At 49.1% G+C, this 19,692-nt stretch overlaps 2 protein-coding genes and 1 long non-coding RNA gene across 3 annotated transcripts in view; 2 read left to right on the forward strand and 1 right to left on the reverse strand.

Annotated features, from left to right (window-relative positions):
• Positions 1-461, forward strand: part of LOC147241254 (uncharacterized) — a 1,549-nt gene extending 1,088 nt beyond the window's left edge. Inside the window, exon 3 of the long non-coding RNA XR_015110890.1 lies at positions 103-461. This is a non-coding gene — a long non-coding RNA (uncharacterized LOC147241254). The remainder of the gene's footprint in view (positions 1-102) is intronic.
• LOC147241253 (melanoma receptor tyrosine-protein kinase) overlaps positions 1-6,524 on the reverse strand; it is a 38,223-nt gene extending 31,699 nt beyond the window's left edge. The window contains exon 1 of the mRNA XM_086191358.1: positions 6,420-6,524. The gene's annotated coding sequence lies outside the window, so the exon portion shown is untranslated. The remainder of the gene's footprint in view (positions 1-6,419) is intronic.
• Positions 6,525-8,069: 1,545 nt separating this feature from the next.
• On the forward strand, positions 8,070-18,601 carry LOC147241255 (tomoregulin-1-like). Its single transcript, XM_086191962.1, has 10 exons — positions 8,070-8,686; positions 12,410-12,519; positions 12,952-13,081; positions 13,345-13,371; positions 13,454-13,544; positions 13,674-13,822; positions 15,048-15,095; positions 15,180-15,291; positions 15,924-16,085; positions 16,772-18,601. The coding sequence occupies exons 1-10, from the start codon at positions 8,569-8,571 to the stop codon at positions 16,854-16,856; spliced, it is 1,032 nt and encodes a 343-aa protein (XP_086048088.1). The 5' UTR covers positions 8,070-8,568; the 3' UTR covers positions 16,857-18,601.
• Positions 18,602-19,692: the final 1,091 nt, after the last annotated feature.

The raw sequence follows: 19,692 nt of genomic DNA on the forward strand, positions 1-19,692 counted from the left end.
CACTGCCATCGTGAACCAGAGGAATCTTCAACGCAAAGTTGTGACATACATCCTAGCTTCTATGAGGGATAAATCATGTCTTCATTCTCTTTCTCTTCCCAGTTGTACCCGGACAATGACCATCCACACTGAAGGGGGCGTGACCTCATGAGGAAGCAAGTCAGTGCAACAAATCACGAGGAAAACGGGGCAGCAGATGTCATCTGTAGCATCTATTAGCTAATGTTAGCTCTAAGGCTACAATGTTTACCGTTGGTAAGCAACAGCTGCTAAGGACCGCCTTCTTGCTGGGAGGAGGAGTGATGGCATCTCCTGGAATGTTCCAGGACGGTCGATGTTGCCCTGTGGCCTTCGTCAGGAGCTCCAGGTTCTGTGGAGGCCTGAGAACTTCGTGACAAATCACGTTTATTTTGGTTTCTCTTCTTCGCTCTCAGTTTGTCTTTGAATTAAACATTATTAACTCTCAACACGCTTCACTGACTTCCGCCACAATGCAATATTTTCTGCATTCATAATTAATAACTTCTCTGCCTTGTTGTGCAGTCGCCTGTTTTTCTGCCAGTAAGCATCTTTGAAAGCAGGAAGACATTTCATAGATTTTCTCACTCATTCATCTCAGCTGAAGCCGACGGAGTGTCTGCCCAGCAACACGCCTTCAGCTTCAGCTGAGATGCTGGCCGGAACTTCAGTTCAACTTCCTGATCTGTTCTCAGCTGAAGTTACTGGAGGGACCTTGAGCGCGGCGCTCAGAGCAGGACGGGCGCATCAAGGTCGTCAGCGCGGTGGAGTTGACCTTTCAAGTGTAAGTGAATAAATGAGAATTAAAGTTCACACATTCCGAAACGACCCAGCAGCAACAGCCCACGTGGGTATGTCATCGGTATGTCACTGTCCGTCCAGGACGAAGGAACTAAGATTAACTTCTCTGCACCGTTGGTGTTTGTATTTCAGTGCCACGACTGTGGTAAAGAAACATTCTTGTGCGTTTGTTAGCTCAAAAACTTGAGGCTTAACATTTCAGCCTGATGAGGTCATCATATATACGTCTAAATAAACGTTCCTCGCATTCAGCGTCTCTCCAAACGAGTTGTCAGAACGCCTCTGACGCCGTCGTCGCTCGCTGAACCTCTGCATTCCAGAGCTGATGGAGCTGTGTTTGCCGCGACATTTCCACACTACCAGGAGGAGGCATACTGAGCATGCTCAGTGGGTAGCGAGGTGGCTACTTCCTGATAGCCGTCTGCTAACATGGATCAATTCTCTCATGGTGCCTCTTATCCACATCAACAAGCTCAGTGTCTCACACATCCACGTCAGAACAACCAAACTAACCTTTCAGTATTCACGGTGATCTGGACTCTGGACACTGAGACAGCCAGCCCACAGCGCCCTCCGCTGGTCATCAGACACTTTGCCATGATATTTTGCACTATGTGGTCTCCTCCGTGTCCCACCCTCCTCCCTCCTGGTGCTGGTCCTGGTCTCACCATCATGGTGTGAGAACACTGGTGCGGACGTGTTTGCTGGTGAACAAGTTAGCCAAGAGAAGCTCGTTGGACTCCTGATCGCCACCTCCTCACCTGTCAACATATTTACAACCTTGGGTTCTTGGTTGGGATTGTTGTTGGAACTCTTGATTATTGAATTTCAGAACATTTAAGCCTCCTGAATCTCTCTCTCTCACACACACACACACACACACACACACACACACACACACACACACACACACACACACGCGGTAGCTGAAAGTCTGGATTAATCTGTCACTCTGACAGCTGCTGTGTTTCAGCTTGTCGTCCTCAACAAGTCCAGACATTCATTTTTTTCTCATTCACACTCTTATCTTTGTTATCATCAGTCCAAGAAATACCTGGACCAATGAGCAAAGAGAGCAGGGCATGACATCCCTGCAGGCGGCGTGCGACTGTTTCTGTAGAGGATTCATTACAGATGTTCTGCTGCCGTCGGTAAAAAAATGTTGAAGAGTGAACTGATGAAAGTTCATTTATCACCATGATTAAAAAATAGAGGAATAAAATTTAGCATCTCTCAGAACACATGGCCAGACCAGACCAGCTGACGGTACCCTCACCACCAGGACATAGCGGCGTCGGCAGGGCCGTTGTGATACGAACGTTCTCACCAGACAAATCAAGTCAAGTCAGTTTTATTTGTGTCACCAAATCCCAACCAAAGTCCTGTCCTGACTCTGTCCAAGTAGAGCAGGTCCAGCACCTCCCTCCTACAATGAACCTCCACCCAACAATTCTCCATCAGCAGCACATCCTGCAACAGCAGCCACCAGAACCTTCCTTTACCAGCAGGAAGGTGGAGCAGATCCAGGATCAGTGGGGACGGAGAGAGAGCAGGAGAGCAGGACAGAGACAGAGACAGAGAATGGAGGAAGACAGAGAGACAGAAGGAAAGAGAGGGACAGAGATAAAGAGAGAGAGAAAGGAAACGAGACTGATGGACAGAGACAAAGACAGAGAATGGAGGAAGACAGGGAGACAGAAGGAGAGAGAGGGACAGAGATAAAGAGAGAGAGAAAGGAGGAGAGACTGATGGACAGAGACAAAGACAGAGAATGGAGGAAGACAGAGACAGAAGGAAAGAGAGGGACAGAGATAAAGAGAGAGAGAAAGGAAGAGAGACTGATGGACAGAGACAAAGACAGAGAATGGAGGAGGACAGGGAGACAGAAGGAGAGAGAGGGACAGAGGTAAAGAGAGAGAGAAAGGAGGAGAGACTGATGGACAGAGACAAAGACAAAGAATGGAGGAAGACAGAGAGACAGAAGGAGAGAGAGGGACAGAGATAAAGAGAGAGAGAAAGGAGGAGGGACTAATGGACAGAGACAAAGACAGAGAATGGAGGAGGACAGGGAGACAGAAGGAGAGAGAGGGACAGAGGTAAAGAGAGAGAGAAAGGAGGAGAGACTGATGGACAGAGACAAAGACAAAGAATAGAGGAAGACAGAGAGACAGAAGGAAAGAGAGGGACAGAGATAAAGAGAGAGAGAAAGGAGGATAGACTGATGGACAGAGACAAAGACAGAATGGAGGAGGACAGAGAGACAGAAGGAGAGAGAGGGACAGAGATAAAGAGAGAGAGAAAGGAGGAGAGACTGATGGACAGAGACAAAGACAGAGAATGGAGGAAGACAGAGAGACAGAAGGAAAGAGAGGGACAGAGATGAAGAGGGAGAGAAAGGAGGAGAGACTGATGGACAGAGACAAAGACAAAGAATGGAGGAAGACAGAGAGACAGAAGGAAAGAGAGGGACAGAGATAAAGAGAGAGAGAAAGGAGGAGGGACTGATGGACAGAGACAAAGACAGAGAATGGAGGAAGACAGAGAGACAGAAGGAAAGAGAGGGACAGAGATGAAGAGGGAAAGAAAGGAGGAGAGACTAATGGACAGAGACAAAGACAGAGAATGGAGGAGGACAGACAGACAGAAGGAAAGAGAGAGGGACAGAGAGAGAGAGAGAGAGAGAAAGGAGGAGAGACTGATGGACAGAGACAAAGACAGAGAATGGAGGAAGACAGAGACAGAAGGAGAGAGAGGGACAGAGATAAAGAGAGAGAGAAAGGAGGAGAGACTGATGGACAGAGACAAAGACAGAGAATGGATGAAGACAGAGACAGAGATAAAGAGAGAGAGAAAGGAGGAGAGACTGATGGACAGAGACAAAGACAGAGAATGGAGGAAGACAGAGACAGAGATAAAGAGAGAGAGAAAGGAGGAGAGACTGATGGACAGAGACAAAGACGGAGAATGGAGGAAGACAGAGACAGAAGGAGAGAGAGGGACAGAGATAAAGAGAGAGAGACAGGAGGAGAGACTGATGGACAGAGACAAAGACAGAGAATGAGGAAGACAGAGAGACAGAAGGAGAGAGAGGGACAGAGATAAAGAGAGAGAGAAAGGAGGAGAGACTGATGGACAGAGACAAAGACAGAGAATGGAGGAAGACAGAGACAGAAGGAGAGAGAGGGACAGAGATAAAGAGAGAGAGAAAGGCGGAGAGACTGATGGACAGAGACAAAGATCGAGAATGGAGGAAGACAGAGAGACAGAAGGAAAGAGAGGGACAGAGATAAAGAGAGAGAGAGAAAGGAGGAGAGACTGATGGACAGACGGGGACGTGAGCAGGTGGAGCTGCGGGTGACAGGGAGCCATGCAGAGAAGCAGTCCAGGAGAGACCTGGTCTCTGCTACCAGTTCTAGTCAGGGGGGCAGCAGCGTTCTGGACCAGCTGGAGAGTCTTTAGGGACTTATTAGTCCAGCCTGGTAGGAGGGAGGTGCAGTGATCCAGCCTGGAAGTGACAAAAGCAGGGACTAGTTTTTCTGCATCTTCTTGAGCCAGGATGTGTCTGATCTTAGCGATGTTACGTAGATGGAAGAAGGCGTCCTGGAGGTTTGTTGAATGTGGGAGTTGAAGGGTCCTGGTCTAAGAGAACTGCTAGGTTCCTACGGTGGTGCAGGGGGCCAGGGTGGTGCCACCCAGGGTACCTGTCTCATCAGATCAGGTGGTCCTCAGGTGTTTGGGCCCAGCACAAGAACTTCAGTTTATCAGAGTTTAATAAAGGAAATGATGGTCCTCCATGTTTCCTGTCCTTCAGACAGGCCTCCAGTTCAGTCAGCTGGTTTGTTCCATGTGGATCATTGATGAGTTCAGCTGTGTGTCGTCTGCATAGCAGAGAACATTAATGGAGTGTTTCCTGATCATGTGACCTAGAGGAAGCAGGTCCAGGGTGAAGAGGACTGGTCCAGAATGGAATAATTCAGAATGTCTCTTCTTGTGAACAGGAACTCATTTGATGCACCAACAAACCAAAGATGTTCGTAAGTCTTGTACTCAGTGTTGTTAATGAAGTACCTTCAGGTGAAGACCCTATCATGTTTGCTGGTCAGATCAACACATTAGCAGCACTAAAAACACCCACTAACCAGTGTCCCAGCGCCCCCCCCCCCCCCCCAACACCCATGAGGCAGCTGGGCCAGACGGCCCGGAGCCAGTTTTCATATACACACCAATTCACCTTACACACCTTTCTTTATTTAACGTTAGCCAGCCGGTAACATGGTTACGGTGGGGCAGTGTAGGGGACTCATAGTTGTCATGGTAACGCCAGCGCAGGGAAACAGTCTTGTCTTCTCTATATTCAGTGAGCACCAATCTGACATCTTCCCACAAAGCTAGTGGCAAGCTAACATGAAGCTGATGCAGCTGAGCTAGCGTTTGCTAACATTACCATCAGGTGCGCGAGCAGGTCAGCTTTTCTTGCTGCAGTGTCTCTGAGGCCACGCCCACCTGATGACACATAAGGACATGATGGGAGAGAACAAGAACTGGTTCCTAGTCACGTGCAGGATTCCAGTGTGACCAGAGCCTGAGTCTCTGCTACCAACGTCATCAGACACAGGAAGTTCATGACTCTGAGATCAAAGCTTTCTGAGGGTTCCAGCTTGTGCCACGAGTTCATAGCCAGAACCATCAACAATACGCCTGCCTGGTGTGTGTTTGCTGCTTAACGAGCTCCCTGTGTTTGCAGGTGGAATCAAGTTAATTGACCGAGAGCTTTGAGTGGAGAACGATGGGGGCTCCCAGGTGACCCACAAAGTAAATCACTAAGTAATCAAATCTTTATGAACACCTGGAGGAGCTTTTAGTGAAAGAACCTCGGTTCTGCTGAGGGAGCAAGAATGTGAATCGACAATAAAACACCACCATCATCAATTTCTCATGAGGTCATGTTTACCTGATGCACTTATTCCAATAATCATATTTTATTGATCATAATAAGCAGGTTACTGGTTTGGAAAAGATTCCAAAATCCCTGCAAATGAAACTTTTACGTGCGGTAGTTGGAGGAGAGATGAAGAGGAGGAGGAGGAGGAAACAAGCAGGGGAGTCGACTAATTAGCCCTGACGGCTTAAACATTCCTTCAGATTTGGCGGGGATTAAACATGTGGGGTTGATACTCAAACATCCCCAGGCCAAACGCCAACCACACGCCGCTCGTGTGAATCGGACTGACTCGTGTTCCCGGCCTTGTGTTTCTGAACGTTTCACACACTCAGACCTCAGATTGATGACCCAGATTGAACCGTCAGACAGCAGAAGCTGATCGCGACCGATGCTTCATGATGCGTCGAGGTGACGACGAGTCAGTCAACGATGTTTGTGTTCATGTGAGAGAGGAAACAACTGCCTGCAGACAGAAGGTTAGCTGCAGTGGCCAACATGCTAATCAACATGCTAATGTACATGCTAATCAACATGCTAATGTACATGCTAATCAACATGCTGACGAGGCTCAGAGATCAAAATACTTTCACTGAAAACAGAATTTTATGTCACAGTAGTTAGCATCTGTAGCCTGACGTTAACATGACAGGTTACATACCTCAGAATCAAACCATCTGTCGCCATAGCAACTGTTTGAAAAGGCCAGCTGTTCGGTGGTGTTGATTCTATAGTAGCATCCATGCTAGATTTTATCAAACCTAAGCCGCGCCCCCATCTCCCAAAGGACCCCTGATTGGTTGGAACCACTGGCGAATCAAACAACTGGAAGCTCAACAGGGTGGATTCTCAGGAGATCAGGTGACATCACCAGCTTCCTGACAGCATTCAGAAACTGGCACAGGAGTCGAGGGTTCAAGGTTCAGGGTTCTTCACAGACACGGAGTCGTGAAGTCGCTACGTCATCACTGATGTTCACGGATCACTTTATGGTCTTGAAACTCTGACAGCAGCAGTTGACATCAAGTCAGTTTGTGATCAATCAGAGGTCGGAAAAATGATAAATATGTTGGAACACAACGATCAGCTGACACTCAGGCCAACACACCGTGGGGGGGTGGAGCCTATCCCAGCAGCCTTCCCCCTGGACAGGTCACCAGTCCATGGCAGGGCCAACACATAGAGACAGACAACCATTGGCTCTCCCAGCCACGCCTACGGTCAATTTAGAGTCTGGATTAACCTGGTCCCTCTTGATGTCTTTGGACTGTGGAGGAAGCTGGAGTACCAGAGAGAACCCAGCAGGAACAGGGAGAACATGGAGACTCACCCAGAAAGACCCCGTGCTGCAGCCGGGGCTCCACCCACAACCTTCTTGATGGGGGGCCACCGGGAGGACCACTGCTCCACCGGGCCTCCCTCTCGTTGCTCTCTTCTCTTTTCTTCTAATGGTCCCTTATCTGATTTTCCTTGAAGGCAAACACTTATTTTCTTATTTTTCTCCATTAAATGTGTAAATCCTTTTTCTCTCGTCGATGCCGTTGGCCAACATCACGACTCATCTCGGTGGATTAAATCATTGATCTCAGATGAAGGTTGATTCATCCTGTCAGTCACACAGAACCCTTTCATTTGTGTTCAGGGTGACTTCGTCAGGTTTTGGACCTTCAGGTCATGTGATGCTTCTCATTAAACCAAAGAAGTGAAGTCCAGGTTTTTCTTGCAGTTTTATTGTCTAATTTTGTTGTTGCCAAAACGTTGATGAACATTATATATTTACTTAAATCCTCAATGAACTTTGACCTTTTAATATTATCTCATAGAGAGCAGACGTTTTGCCTTCACTTTCTGCTAATGAGTGACATCTTTGTAACTGTGTTTTGAAACCATTTCTTTTTCGTGTTTATTGCTCATAAATCAAGTCTTCCTGTACTGAAGCATATTTGACTTGATGCTATGTTCTTAAAGCAAATTTAACACAAGACTTATCAGTTGGTCAAAACCTCCTATAGAACGTTTTACTCTCCCAGTAAAACGTAACATCGTCAACAATCATTACATTTCAAATTAGCCACCAAAAATGTAAATAAACCATAAAAAGACATTTATAATTCTGCTAAATTCAAAAGGAGAGAGAGCTCCTGGTGGTGCGACGCAGAGGTCATGTGATCAGAGGGATTTATGAGACATCATGGGATCCAGCTGACTGACGTCATCCACTGTAGATGATGAGTTTGTTCAAATTTACACCTGAAATACGCGCGAGGCGACGTGCTGACGTAGTCGAAAGTCTTTCCGTGGGAGGGGTCTCCTGCAGGTCACGTGATCCGGGCCTTTGTTGACGCGACTCCAGAGGACAAAAAAAGTCGCGATCCGATCAAACCTCCTCCGCGCCTCCTCGCCGGCTCACACTCGCTCTGCTCGGGCTGCCGCTGCTGCTGCGAGCCGTCTCCAGAACCTTTGTCCGGTCCGAAGGTGTGAGAGCGAGGCAGCGGGGCAGCGGGGCCGCGGGCCGGGGATGGAGGCTGCTGCGTCCGGGCTGTGAGCAGGCTGGCGGCGGAGGTGTGGGGGTCGGTGTGAGCGGAGCCCCAGGCCCTGCGCGGCTTTGTTATCCGCGGCCAAGCTTCCCCTCTCACTGACCGTCCGGGCGACCCGATCCGGGCCTGTAGCTTCAGACCGAGACCCGGAGGAGGTCCGGAGGAGAGCGGGACCCGAGGCTCCTGGTGTTTTGTGCGCTGGTTTGCTGGACGGCGACTTCAGTGGACGTCTCTGATTCATCCCCCACACCCCCCCCCCACCCCCAAACCGCCATGGCTCCGGTGTACCGGCTGTCCTGGGTCTGCTGCCTCCTGCCTTTGCTTCTTCTCCCCGCTGCGCGGAGCTCCTTCCCCCGGGACTGCGGCCCCGGGAAGGCCGCCGACTGTCCAGGTGAGTACACCTGAGGCTGCTCCATGACGTCGATTCATCCCCGCATCGGAGGTCAGAGGTCATTATTGACAATTGATTGATGCAGCTGTTGTTTCTGTTGTCATGACGACTGGAGCAGATTGAGGTTTTGATGGAGACTGGGTTTGATAGTGGTGTTGTTGTCATGACAACAGAGATGGTGTTCTGAGATGATGAAGAGGAGCAGAGGTGTGAGTGGCTGTGTGTGTGTGTGTGTGTTGGGGATTTATTTTTGGTAAATTACAGGGTGCACAAACAGGGCGAGGCTAAATGTGTGTGTGTGTGTGAGAGAGACTGTCATGTACGTTTCCGTGGAAACATCAAACTGGGACGTCATTAGCCCAGAAACTCAAAGTGGCGGTAAAGAACTGGTCCAGAATCTCAGAAAGGCTGAACATCCTCGCTGCGGCCATCAAGACCTGAACATTGCGTCCTTTGAATGATCTGTTCAGCCACATCAGCAAGAAGTAGGGAGCAGAGCATTTGTCCGCAGCTGGAACGTTCATCAGGTACTAAACAGAACCCTGACACCGGGACCACTCACCTGACACCGGGACCACTCACCTGACATCGGGACCAATCACCCGACACCTGACACTGGGACCAATCACCCGACACCTGACACTGGGACCAGTCACCAATTGTCATTTTATTCAAATTCGTTTGTTTCATCTTGGATTTTACTTTTGTGATATAAATCAAGTAACGTTGACAAAAAAAATTGCAAACATCTGACAAAAACAACAGAGGAGTCATGTGACGATGGCGTGTTGTGAGGTCACGAGTCGACCTGTCGGCGGGATCACAACGACTCCATTAAATTGAAAAAAAACGATCCAAACATGTGAAACAGAAACGTGAACATTTGCTGCTTTGTTCCTCTGAACCTTGCAGACACCGATGTCAGCATCTGAAACACTATTAGTCAACCGTTGGTACGCCATCACTGGTCAACCGTTGGTACGCCATCACTGGTCAACCGTTGGTAGGCCATCACTGGTCAACCGTTGGTAGGCCATCACTGGTCAACCGTTGGTACGCCATCACTGGTCAACCGTTGGTAGGCCATCACTGGTCGACCGTTGGTACGCCATCACTGGTCGACCGTTGGTACGCCATCACTGGTCAACCGTTGGTACGCCATCACTGGTCAACCGTTGGTACGCCATCACTGGTCGACCGTTGGTAGGCCATCACTGGTCGACCGTTGGTACGTCATCACTGGTCGACCGTTGGTACGCCATCACTGGTCGACCGTTGGTAGGCCATCACTGGTCAGCCGTTGGTACGCCATCACTGGTCGACCGTTGGTAGGCCATCACTGGTCGACCGTTGGTACGTCATCACTGGTCGACCGTTGGTACGTCATCACTGGTCGACCGTTGGTACGCCATCACTGGTCGACCGTTGGTACGCCATCACTGGTCGACCGTTGGTAGGCCATCACTGGTCGACCGTTGGTACGTCATCACTGGTCGACCGTTGGTACGTCATCACTGGTCGACCGTTGGTACGTCATCACTGGTCGACCGTTGGTAGGCCATCACTGGTCGACCGTTGGTAGGCCATCACTGGTCAACCGTTGGTAGGCCATCACTGGTCAACCGTTGGTACGCCATCACTGGTCAACCGTTGGTAGGCCATCACTGGTCAGCCGTTGGTACGCCATCACTGGTCAACCGTTGGTACGCCATCACTGGTCAACCGTTGGTAGGCCATCACTGGTCAACCGTTGGTAGGCCATCACTGGTCAACCGTTGGTACGCCATCACTGGTCAACCGTTTGTACGCCATCACTGGTCAACCGTTGGTAGGCCATCACTGGTCAGCCGTTGGTACGTCATCACTGGTCAGCCGTTGGTACGCCATCACTGGTCAACCGTTTGTACGCCATCACTGGTCAACCGTTGGTAGGCCATCACTGGTCAACCGTTGGTACGCCATCACTGGTCAACCGTTTGTACGCCATCACTGGTCAACCGTTGGTACGTCATCACTGGTCAGCCGTTGGTACGTCATCACTGGTCAGCCGTTGGTAGGCCATCACTGGTCAACCGTTGGTACGCCATCACTGGTCAGCCGTTGGTACGTCATCACTGGTCGACCGTTGGTAGGCCATCACTGGTCAGCCGTTGGTACGCCATCACTGGTCGACCGTTGGTAGGCCATCACTGGTCAGCCGTTGGTACGCCATCACTGGTCAACCGTTGGTAGGCCATCACTGGTCAACCGTTGGTAGGCCATCACTGGTCAACCGTTGGTACGCCATCACTGGTCAACCGTTTGTACGCCATCACTGGTCAACCGTTGGTTGGCCATCACTGGTCAGCCGTTGGTACGTCATCACTGGTCAGCCGTTGGTACGTCATCACTGGTCAACCGTTGGTAGGCCATCACTGGTCAACCGTTGGTAGGCCATCACTGGTCGACCATTTGTAGGCCATCACTGGTCGACCAGCTGATGCGCCATCACTGGTCAACCAGCTGATACGCCATCATTGGTCAACCATTGGTACGCCATCATTGACACGCCATCATTGGGACACCATCATTGACACGCCATCATTGATACGCCATCACTGACACGCCATCATTGACACGCCATCATTGATTCGCCATCATTGATCATAAATAAAAGTACTAAATCTGGTAGTACAGGCGAGACTGCAGGAGAGCTGCTTCTGTGACCACAGTTAGAAAATCCATTATTTTATTGGCAATTACAGAAAAAATAGCAAAATAATAATAACAAAGATTAGCCTAGCATAGCATTAAAATCAGCTGTTTTAGAATAAAACTACTTTAGAATAACCACAAGCTAGCTTAGCATCAGCAGCACAGGAGCATAAACTGCAGCAAACCAAACCAACAAGCGCTGCTGTGGTGAGCAACATAGGAGCAGAAAACCGAGTGGAACTATTTCCTGTCAGCGTATCCCTCCACCAGTGTGAGAACGAATGTTCGTTTCACTTGTCATCTTCATCAGCGTTGGTTTCTAACCTGCTAATAACTTCAGTGTCTCTGATGCTGAGATGCCGCCTCGCCACAGCCCACTGGCTCAAAAGTGTGTCTAAGTTTGGAAGTGGTGACCTGGATTAGCAAGGCGCCTCCTCGCCCTCGGGGCGTTCAGCTGCTGCCTGGTTGCTGGCTCTTGTAGTTCTCCAGCTGTCACATCGGATCTGAGGACTGGAACTCGTAAACTTCCTGCTCAGAAACATAGGCGTCTCGTGTGTGTGTGTGTGTGTGGGGGGGGGGGGGGGGGCATCCAGGTATTTCCTAATCACAGGGACAACAAGGTCACGACCCCTGTAATTAACAGCACTCACACGCAAGTCTGTGAGGCTACTGGCCAATCAGCTGCTGTCAGAAATGATTCCTTAGAATAATGGTCGCTAGCCCCTGGTTGTTTCCTGTGTGTGTGTGTGTGTGTGTGTGTGTGTGTGTGTGTGTGTGTGTGTGTGTGTGTGTGTGTGTGTGTCAGTGAGACTGATGAAGACGATGCTGTGATGTAAGTCAACGATCCTGATCTTCATCAGCTTTTTTCATTTTTTTGGACATTTGTCATAAAACAACTCATACCTATGAAGGAACGCTGCCATGATAACATCAGCTGGTTGCCCTGGAAACAAACTGTGTCATCATGTCCAGATAGTCTGATCGAGAAAGACATGATCAATCAATTGATAATCTTTTCTCTAATTGCAGATCTGTCAGAGAAGAAGAGCGACCTGCGTGTGTGCGACGCCGGCACGTGCCGCTTTGGAGGAACCTGCCGTGAGAATGGCGCCGACATCAAGTGCGTCTGTCAGTTTCATGTGAGTCTTATGCATGCGCGCACACACACACACACACACACACACCCCTCAACAGTTATGACAAGCAGCATCGGATGCCGAGGCCCCGCCCACACCTTAATTATCAAAGTGCCAGTTCAGTTGTTTTGATGTGGGCTTGTGTAAGACGCTGATGCCCCGCTGGTGTCTCACCTGCCGTGGATGATGTCATCTGGTCTCTGTCAGAACCAGAGTGATGCAGCAGGAAGCAGAGGAGCTGCTGGTGCAGGTGCCAGCTCCAACACGTCCACCATCTCCAGTAAACATGTTGCTTCACTGGAACGGGTTGTTCCTGCGCAGCCGCATGTGGCACCGTCACAGGATGTGAGCGGCTGCTTACAAGTTTTGAATTAGGCAACATTTTGTCCAACTGAGGTTGGTAAGTCTGCGTGTGTGTGTGTGCGTGTGTTTCAGTGTCACAAGAAGTACGTCCCTGTTTGTGGGTCCAATGGCGACACATACCAGAACGAGTGTTTCCTCCGGCGAGCTGCCTGCAAGAAACAACGAGCCATCAGCATCGTCTCAGAGGGAACCTGCCACCATGGTGACACACACACACACACACACACACACACACACACACACACACACACACAGAGTAATATATTTGCTTTTTAAGTGATTTTTGAATTCTGTCAGACGAACGAAAATGAAGCAGAATTGTAAAGTTAGCATTGCTAGGCAACATACAGCTGAACAGGAAGTGTTGGATAATGCTGAGTCAGCAGAGTCTTGATGTGATACATCATTGATAACTGATCAGATTGATCTGTTTCCTGTCAACAAACAACCTGTTTCTGTCCTCAGATGGCGGTTCAGGATCCGGCGATGCAGGTGAGCACTTGTTTGTTTCCAACATTTGAAAGATTTACCTCCATCAGCTGGATGACATCAACGCCGTCGTGTGTGTCTGCAGACGATGAAGGTTCTGGTCACGGGAAAAAGGCCTCCAAGTGTGGAAACTGCAAGTTTGGCGCCGAATGTGATGAAGACTCAGAGGACACACTGTTAGTACGCACACACACACACACACACACACACACACACACACACACACATGCTTGAAATTTAATGAATCCTGAACACAGAAAAGTGTAACTGTAATAATGTGTGTGTGTGTGTGTGTGTGTGCGCAGCTGCATGTGCAACATTGTGTGTAATGGCCACAACGATAACCTGGTGTGTGGCAGCGACGGTGTCACCTATGACACGCCATGCCACGTTCGGGAGGCATCGTGCCTCAAACAGCTCAAGATTGACATCAGACACGTGGGGCGTTGTCAAGGTAACGAGACATACACACACTCATCAGAGTCCTATATCGAAGGTGATGATATGAAAGAGGAAAGAGTAGGGCAACAAAAGAAAATGGAGGAGGGGACAGACAAGTAGAGAAGGCGAGGGGGAGGAGGAGAACGGGGGGGGGTAATCCAGACACACACTCGTCCTTCCATCCTTTTGAGGACGTCAGTGACCTGAACCAGTCCCACTTCCTGTCAAATGTCCTCACAGAGACAGAAGAGCGTCTCAGTTTAAGCACACGTCTGAACGAGCTGCCGCTTCCTTTGTCTTCTTCTTCTGCTGCGAAACGTGATTATAAAAAGGAATTTGTTGGAAAAATAATTTAAATGGGGCGGCACGGTGGAGCAGTGGTCCTCCCTGTGGCCCCCCCGCAAGAAGGTTGTGGGTGGAGCAGTGGTCCTCCCTGTGGCCCCCAGCAAGAAGGTTGTGGGTGGAGCAGTGGTCCTCCCTGTGGCCCCCAGCAAGAAGGTTGTGGGTGGAGCAGTGGTCCTCACTGTGGCCCCCAGCAAGAAGGTTGTGGGTGGAGCAGTGGTCCTCACGGTGGCCCCCCAGCAAGAAGGTTGTGGGTGGAGCCCCGGCTGCAGCACGGGGTCTTTCTGTGTGAGTCTCCATGTTCTCCCTGTTCCTGCTGGGTTCTCTCTGGTACTCCAGCTTCCTCCACAGTCCAAAGACATCAAGAGGGACCAGGTTAATCCAGACTCTAAATTGACCGTAGGCGTGGCTGGGAGAGCCAATGGTTGTCTGTCTCTATGTGTTGGCCCTGCCATGGACTGGTGACCTGTCCAGGGGGAAGGCTGCTGGGATAGGCTCCACCCCCACCACCCTCAACAGGAGAAGAGGGGGAACATGGAGGGATGGATGGAATAATTTAAATGGCAGGAAAACTATGATTGTAATTATTCAACTGTCTTGACATGTCAGTGATGCTGTACAGAATCTTGAACTGAAATGAAATTATTGCTGAAGGACCCCCAGAGGACCACTCAAGGACCCCTAAGGTCCCTGAACCTCACACAGAAAACCCCTGCTCGCGAAGTTTGGTGCTGGAGGAGGGTTTTCTCCAATCTGGCAACCTGAACATTTTCTTTATCAGAGGAGTCTAAGTGTTGTCTTTACTACAGCTAAAGCTAATGAACATGTATGAGCGGGAGTCACTTCCAGAGTCGAAGAGTTGAAAAGTCTCTCATCTTCTTCTTTTGTGGTTTCAGACAAAAGCAGGAAAGATGACGGCATCAAGATGAAAACAGACATTTATGGTAAAACCTCCTCGCTGCTGTTGCCTGTCACCTCTGTGTTGTCGTCTGATCAGCCAATCACAAACCAGAGTGTTTTTGTTACAGCTGTGTCCAAACCTGGTGAGGGGGAGGGGTTTGTGGACAGTCCCGCCTCCTGCCCCAAAGACTTCTGTGAACACGGCCAGTGTGAGATGACGAACAATCTCGCCACCTGCAGGTAAACATGCGTCATGATGAGAGTCAGTCCACAGGAAGTACATCACTCCTACATTTACAGACAGGAAGTGTTTTAGTGGCGTTTCCACTGCTCACTTTGGTTTGGCCCCCTTCTCACCGGCCCCAATACGGTACTAACCGTTACCATTTTGGTCCTTGCTCTGCTGGGGTTCCAAGCGAGCCGAGCAGGGACTAACATGTGACGTAAACGCATAGCGGGCTCTGATTGGGTAACTCACCCGTCACGTGGTCTACTTCCTATCATCCTGGCCTCGGTGGAATCCTGGTCATGGCTCAGTGAAGTCCCTTATTCTTTTCTTGGGGGTTCTGTTTCTCCACTTGAAGCCTCGTCTGTCTGTCCTCCCTCACTTTTAGTTGAAGCAAAAACCCCTGACGAGCAGCAGGCGTCACGCCGCCTCCACGTCCTCCATTGTTGTTGTTGTGTCTCACAGTAATCACACCAGGGAACTCTCAGCCGGTGAGTCCACCTACGCTGACGTGGTACCAGTGCTGGTGGGAACGCACCTGTACTGGGCCATGCTGACCCGACCCCACCTGAGACGAAGTGAGCCAGTGGAAACACACCTTTAGTGTTTGCTGATGTAACACCTGTGTGCGCTTACTTGTGTGCAGGTGTGAGGCAGCGTATGGCGGCGACCACTGTGACCAGCTGCTGGACTTCAACATCCTGTACGTGGTGCCGAGCGGGCAGAAGCTGCATTACGTTCTCATTGCTGCCATCATTGGAGCTGTTCAGATCGCTGTCATCGTCGCCGTGGTTATGTGCTTCACCAGGTAGTGACATCACGTGACTGAGGTGCTGCATCACATTGTTACATTCTCCATCAGCTCTGGTGGAGGGGCGGAGCATGGGCTGCAGAGGAGGAGCACTGTTTCTGCTGCTCTTACCTGTAACCTACACACCTGTCTACCCACAGCAAGCCTCTGCCCCCAACTCGCTTAGGACTCACACTTAGCATTAGCATTAGCCTTATCATGTGGCACTGTAGTTTAGTCATGAAATGACATGGCAAAGTACAAAGTAATGTTAGCTGTTAGCAGATGGCTAAAATGGCCAGCGCTAACAAGTGATTGTAAAAGATGACTTCTAGGGTGACAAAACATTGCAGCCCTCAGTATTTGATGGGTGAGGAACAGGTACATTTACAGGTGATTAAACATACATAATTAAACAGGTAATTTTAACCAGAGCTAAAACTGTTTACCAGCTTTGTAGCTGTGGCTAATGGCTAACGTACTAAAGGTACCAAACAAAAGTTTCTAAAGGAATGTGACATCGATCAAATAAATGCGATGTTTCATTAAAATGACAAATACATGTTCATGTTTTCATCGTCTCCCTCAGACACATTGAGCTTTTGTTTTGGTTGTCATCTGATGTCTGTCCAGGTGTGTGTACCTGCTGGTGGCCGGACGTCGTATCTGTGTTGTTGACATGTACTTCCTGTGGTTTCCTGCAGGCGGTGCAACAAGACAAAGCGAGGGCGGAGGCAGAAGCAGCACCTGGGTCACTTCCCGTCAGGAACGTCGTCCAGGATGATGTAGCTGCTCTTTTCTCTTCTCACTTTTATATCAAACACGTTTTGGTACCACAGACTGACTGCAGTTTTGATAGCCTCCACTCGTCTGTGCCTCCTTTCTCCCCTTTTTGAAGGCTTGTTTTGGAATTTCTTCAGGGGCCTTACTTTGAGATTCCCTCCAGGTTTGATTTGGGATGATATTTTTCCTTCAGATGGAGCAGAGACGCTTTCTCTGAAACACTGTGGATCCTCTGAAACTTGATTTATCTGATTGTATGTCACCTGGAAACACTCACTCTTCTATTGTTTACACCCTGTTGGACACGCGTGTTGTTTACTTTTGTTTCAGTTGATTCTGAAGGATGAAACTGATCCTGAGTCAGGATCGACTGACAGACGGCCGCTGCATTTCAAGCCCTGAAATATTTGATCTTTGAAAGCAACTTTTAAAACTTTCAACATTTCATTGTCTGATATTTCAATATTCTGCTGCTCAGTTGTAACCAGACTGAAGTTGCTGAGAAAAGGAAAATACTGCAGTGCCAGAAAATCAGCGTTTTAACTCTCCACATGAAGTATTTAGCTGCGTGACCTCATGTCTCCGTGTCCACTGCGAGCTTCAGCGGGTCCCTTCCTGCCCTCAGAATGCAGCGGCAACGACGGTTTCATCGATGCTTTGTGTTCTGTTTATACGGGACAACAAACTTCATCTTGGAATATTCGTTTGGAATTTTAAATGCATTTGAAATGGAATGTTACTCTTTGTCGTTTCTGAAAATGTTTGTTTCAAATAATCTTTTAGCATAGCATTGACATTAGCACACTTTGCTAATGTCAACCAGCCAGCTGGGGTAAGCTAGTAGCCTCAAAACTGCCTCTCAAATATTTCACAAATTTTTTGTTGCAAAGTATTATGAATATAAAAAAGATAAAGCATTCCTCGGCAATGACCCGCCATCTTTGATTGTTGCTCAGAGAGCCATCGGGCAGACTTGGCTAGCATTAGCGAGAGGCTTTCACATGAATTTGCATCTTTAATGTGCACATTTGAAGCGACCGCCCAGTGACGACAACGCTCCCCGCACATCTGCCTGCTAGCTGTGACTTCAGTTAGCATCTTAGCATCCTAACTCTGGCTAGCTAATTGCCTTCTTGTTTTCTTGATCATGGTTACTTTGAAGCAAACATTATACTGCCTTAATACTCCAGGGGGCGCTCTGGACCAAGATTACAGGATCATCAGGGACCATTGAGGCTCGCTCGCTTGTTTTTTTATGCTAAGATCATTTCGTCTCACAGGGTCACATGACATTTCTCTTCTTTTATCATATTTTTTCTATTTGTCTGTTTTTTGTAACGATAAATCAGAAAACCAAAATGCTGTTTTTTTCTACTTAAGCTAATGAGGTACAAGCTGATATGTACAGGTTGTTGTTATAATTATTTTATTGCTAATTTTCAGACGACGCCATTCCGGAAATTGATTTTTTTGGGGGTGTTTTTGACAAGCAAATAATTTAAATGTTTTTGGGTCAAGTTTCTTCTTGTTTTATAAGTATATAATTTGTCATGTTGGTACATCGTCTCCATGTTGGTGTTTTTACTGTGGTAGAAGAATTAATAAGCTGAGGTTCCCTGCCGCGTCACGGCGGCCTCAGTCACGTGACGCTGGCGGGAAGCTGTCAGGTTTGCTGTAGATGTTGGTCCTGCATGAACCAGTCGAGTGTTGTTAGATGTTGTAGCTGAACCAGAATTAAATGATCACGTTCTTCAAAACCTCTGCTCTGCTTTACTTTTCCACGCCACCAAACTGGCGGAAATGTTTGTGTTGGTCATGTGACTCAAGGCTCAAAAACATTAGACACGATGTCTGTGGTCTGAACAAGCTTCAGGTGTTTGACCCCAAAGCACTAGAGGGCAGCAAATTACTTCCTGAAACACATGAAGAAAGATGGAATCGTTTCTGTCTGTCAGAGGACGTTAACGTTTGCAGGACATTTTGGGATGATTGGCAGGTCCTTCATCCAATGAGACGTTCTGAACTGCGGTCCAATCTAATCAACCAGTGTCCTCCCCACACGCATCAAATTTAACCACCCGCCCAGAGCAACGGAGGGGTGAATATCAAGCGCTCCTGCTGGCTGTCAAAGGAGTTAAATATAAACGTGACGGCGGGATAATTATAGGTGGCAGCTGGCGGGGCTTTAGAAGGCGGGGAGTCCCCTTCTCCCTCTCCTCACCTTCTCACTTCTTCATTATAATTTCCAATCACTGCAAACCCCCCCCCCCCCCCCCGCGCTGCGCTGGTGGGGGTTCCTGGATGGACCCTGAAGCATCTGTATGTTAGAGGTCAGAATGAGAGTCCTCAGGTTGGGATCGGGGTCCCTGGAGCCACTTGGCCCCGATGGCCAGCACCAGCAACAGGAATGCTTTTGGTCATCATCAAGGAGAGAGGGAGGGAGAGGGATTAGGAGTGAAGGAGTGAAAAGGTGACAGCTGATGGACAGACGATGGAGGAATAGATGGGAGGGGGTTTCCACTCCCACTCCAATGTCCCAAAGAGGTGCAGGGAGTCACTTTACCTTGGCCATATTTTTAGAAGCTGAGAACATGCTGTGCCTCCTCTTGGTCTTCCTCCCTCCATGTCCGGGTCCAGGCCATTGGATTGGTTGATCAGGGGCTTTTACAGCTGGTTCACTTTATCATTGATCACATACTTAGAACGCAGGGGTTCAGGGCAACAGGGCTTCTCAAACTGAGGCCTGGGGCCACCCAGGGGCCCTCGGGGGTCACCAGCAGGTTGAAGAGAGCGCTCGTTGGGAGGAGTATTTGTGGTGTCCCTTCAAGCTGGACCTCTCTGG

Source organism: Aulostomus chinensis, chromosome 21 (assembly GCF_037954235.1).
Source record: "Aulostomus chinensis isolate RoL2024-O1b breed Wild chromosome 21, RoL_Achi_v1.0, whole genome shotgun sequence".
In the NCBI taxonomy this organism is placed as follows: Eukaryota; Metazoa; Chordata; class Actinopteri; order Syngnathiformes; family Aulostomidae; genus Aulostomus; species Aulostomus chinensis.

Bases quoted from the DNA above. Each gene is read 5' to 3' on its own strand.
- LOC147241255 (XM_086191962.1), top strand. From the start codon at position 8,569: ATGGCTCCGGTGTACCGGCTGTCCTGGGTCTGCTGCCTCCTGCCTTTG. The intron at 13,082-13,344 runs GTGACACACACA...TTCTGTCCTCAG, and splicing joins AGAGGGAACCTGCCACCATG to ATGGCGGTTCAGGATCCGGC. The intron at 15,292-15,923 runs GTAAACATGCGT...ACTTGTGTGCAG, and splicing joins AACAATCTCGCCACCTGCAG to GTGTGAGGCAGCGTATGGCG.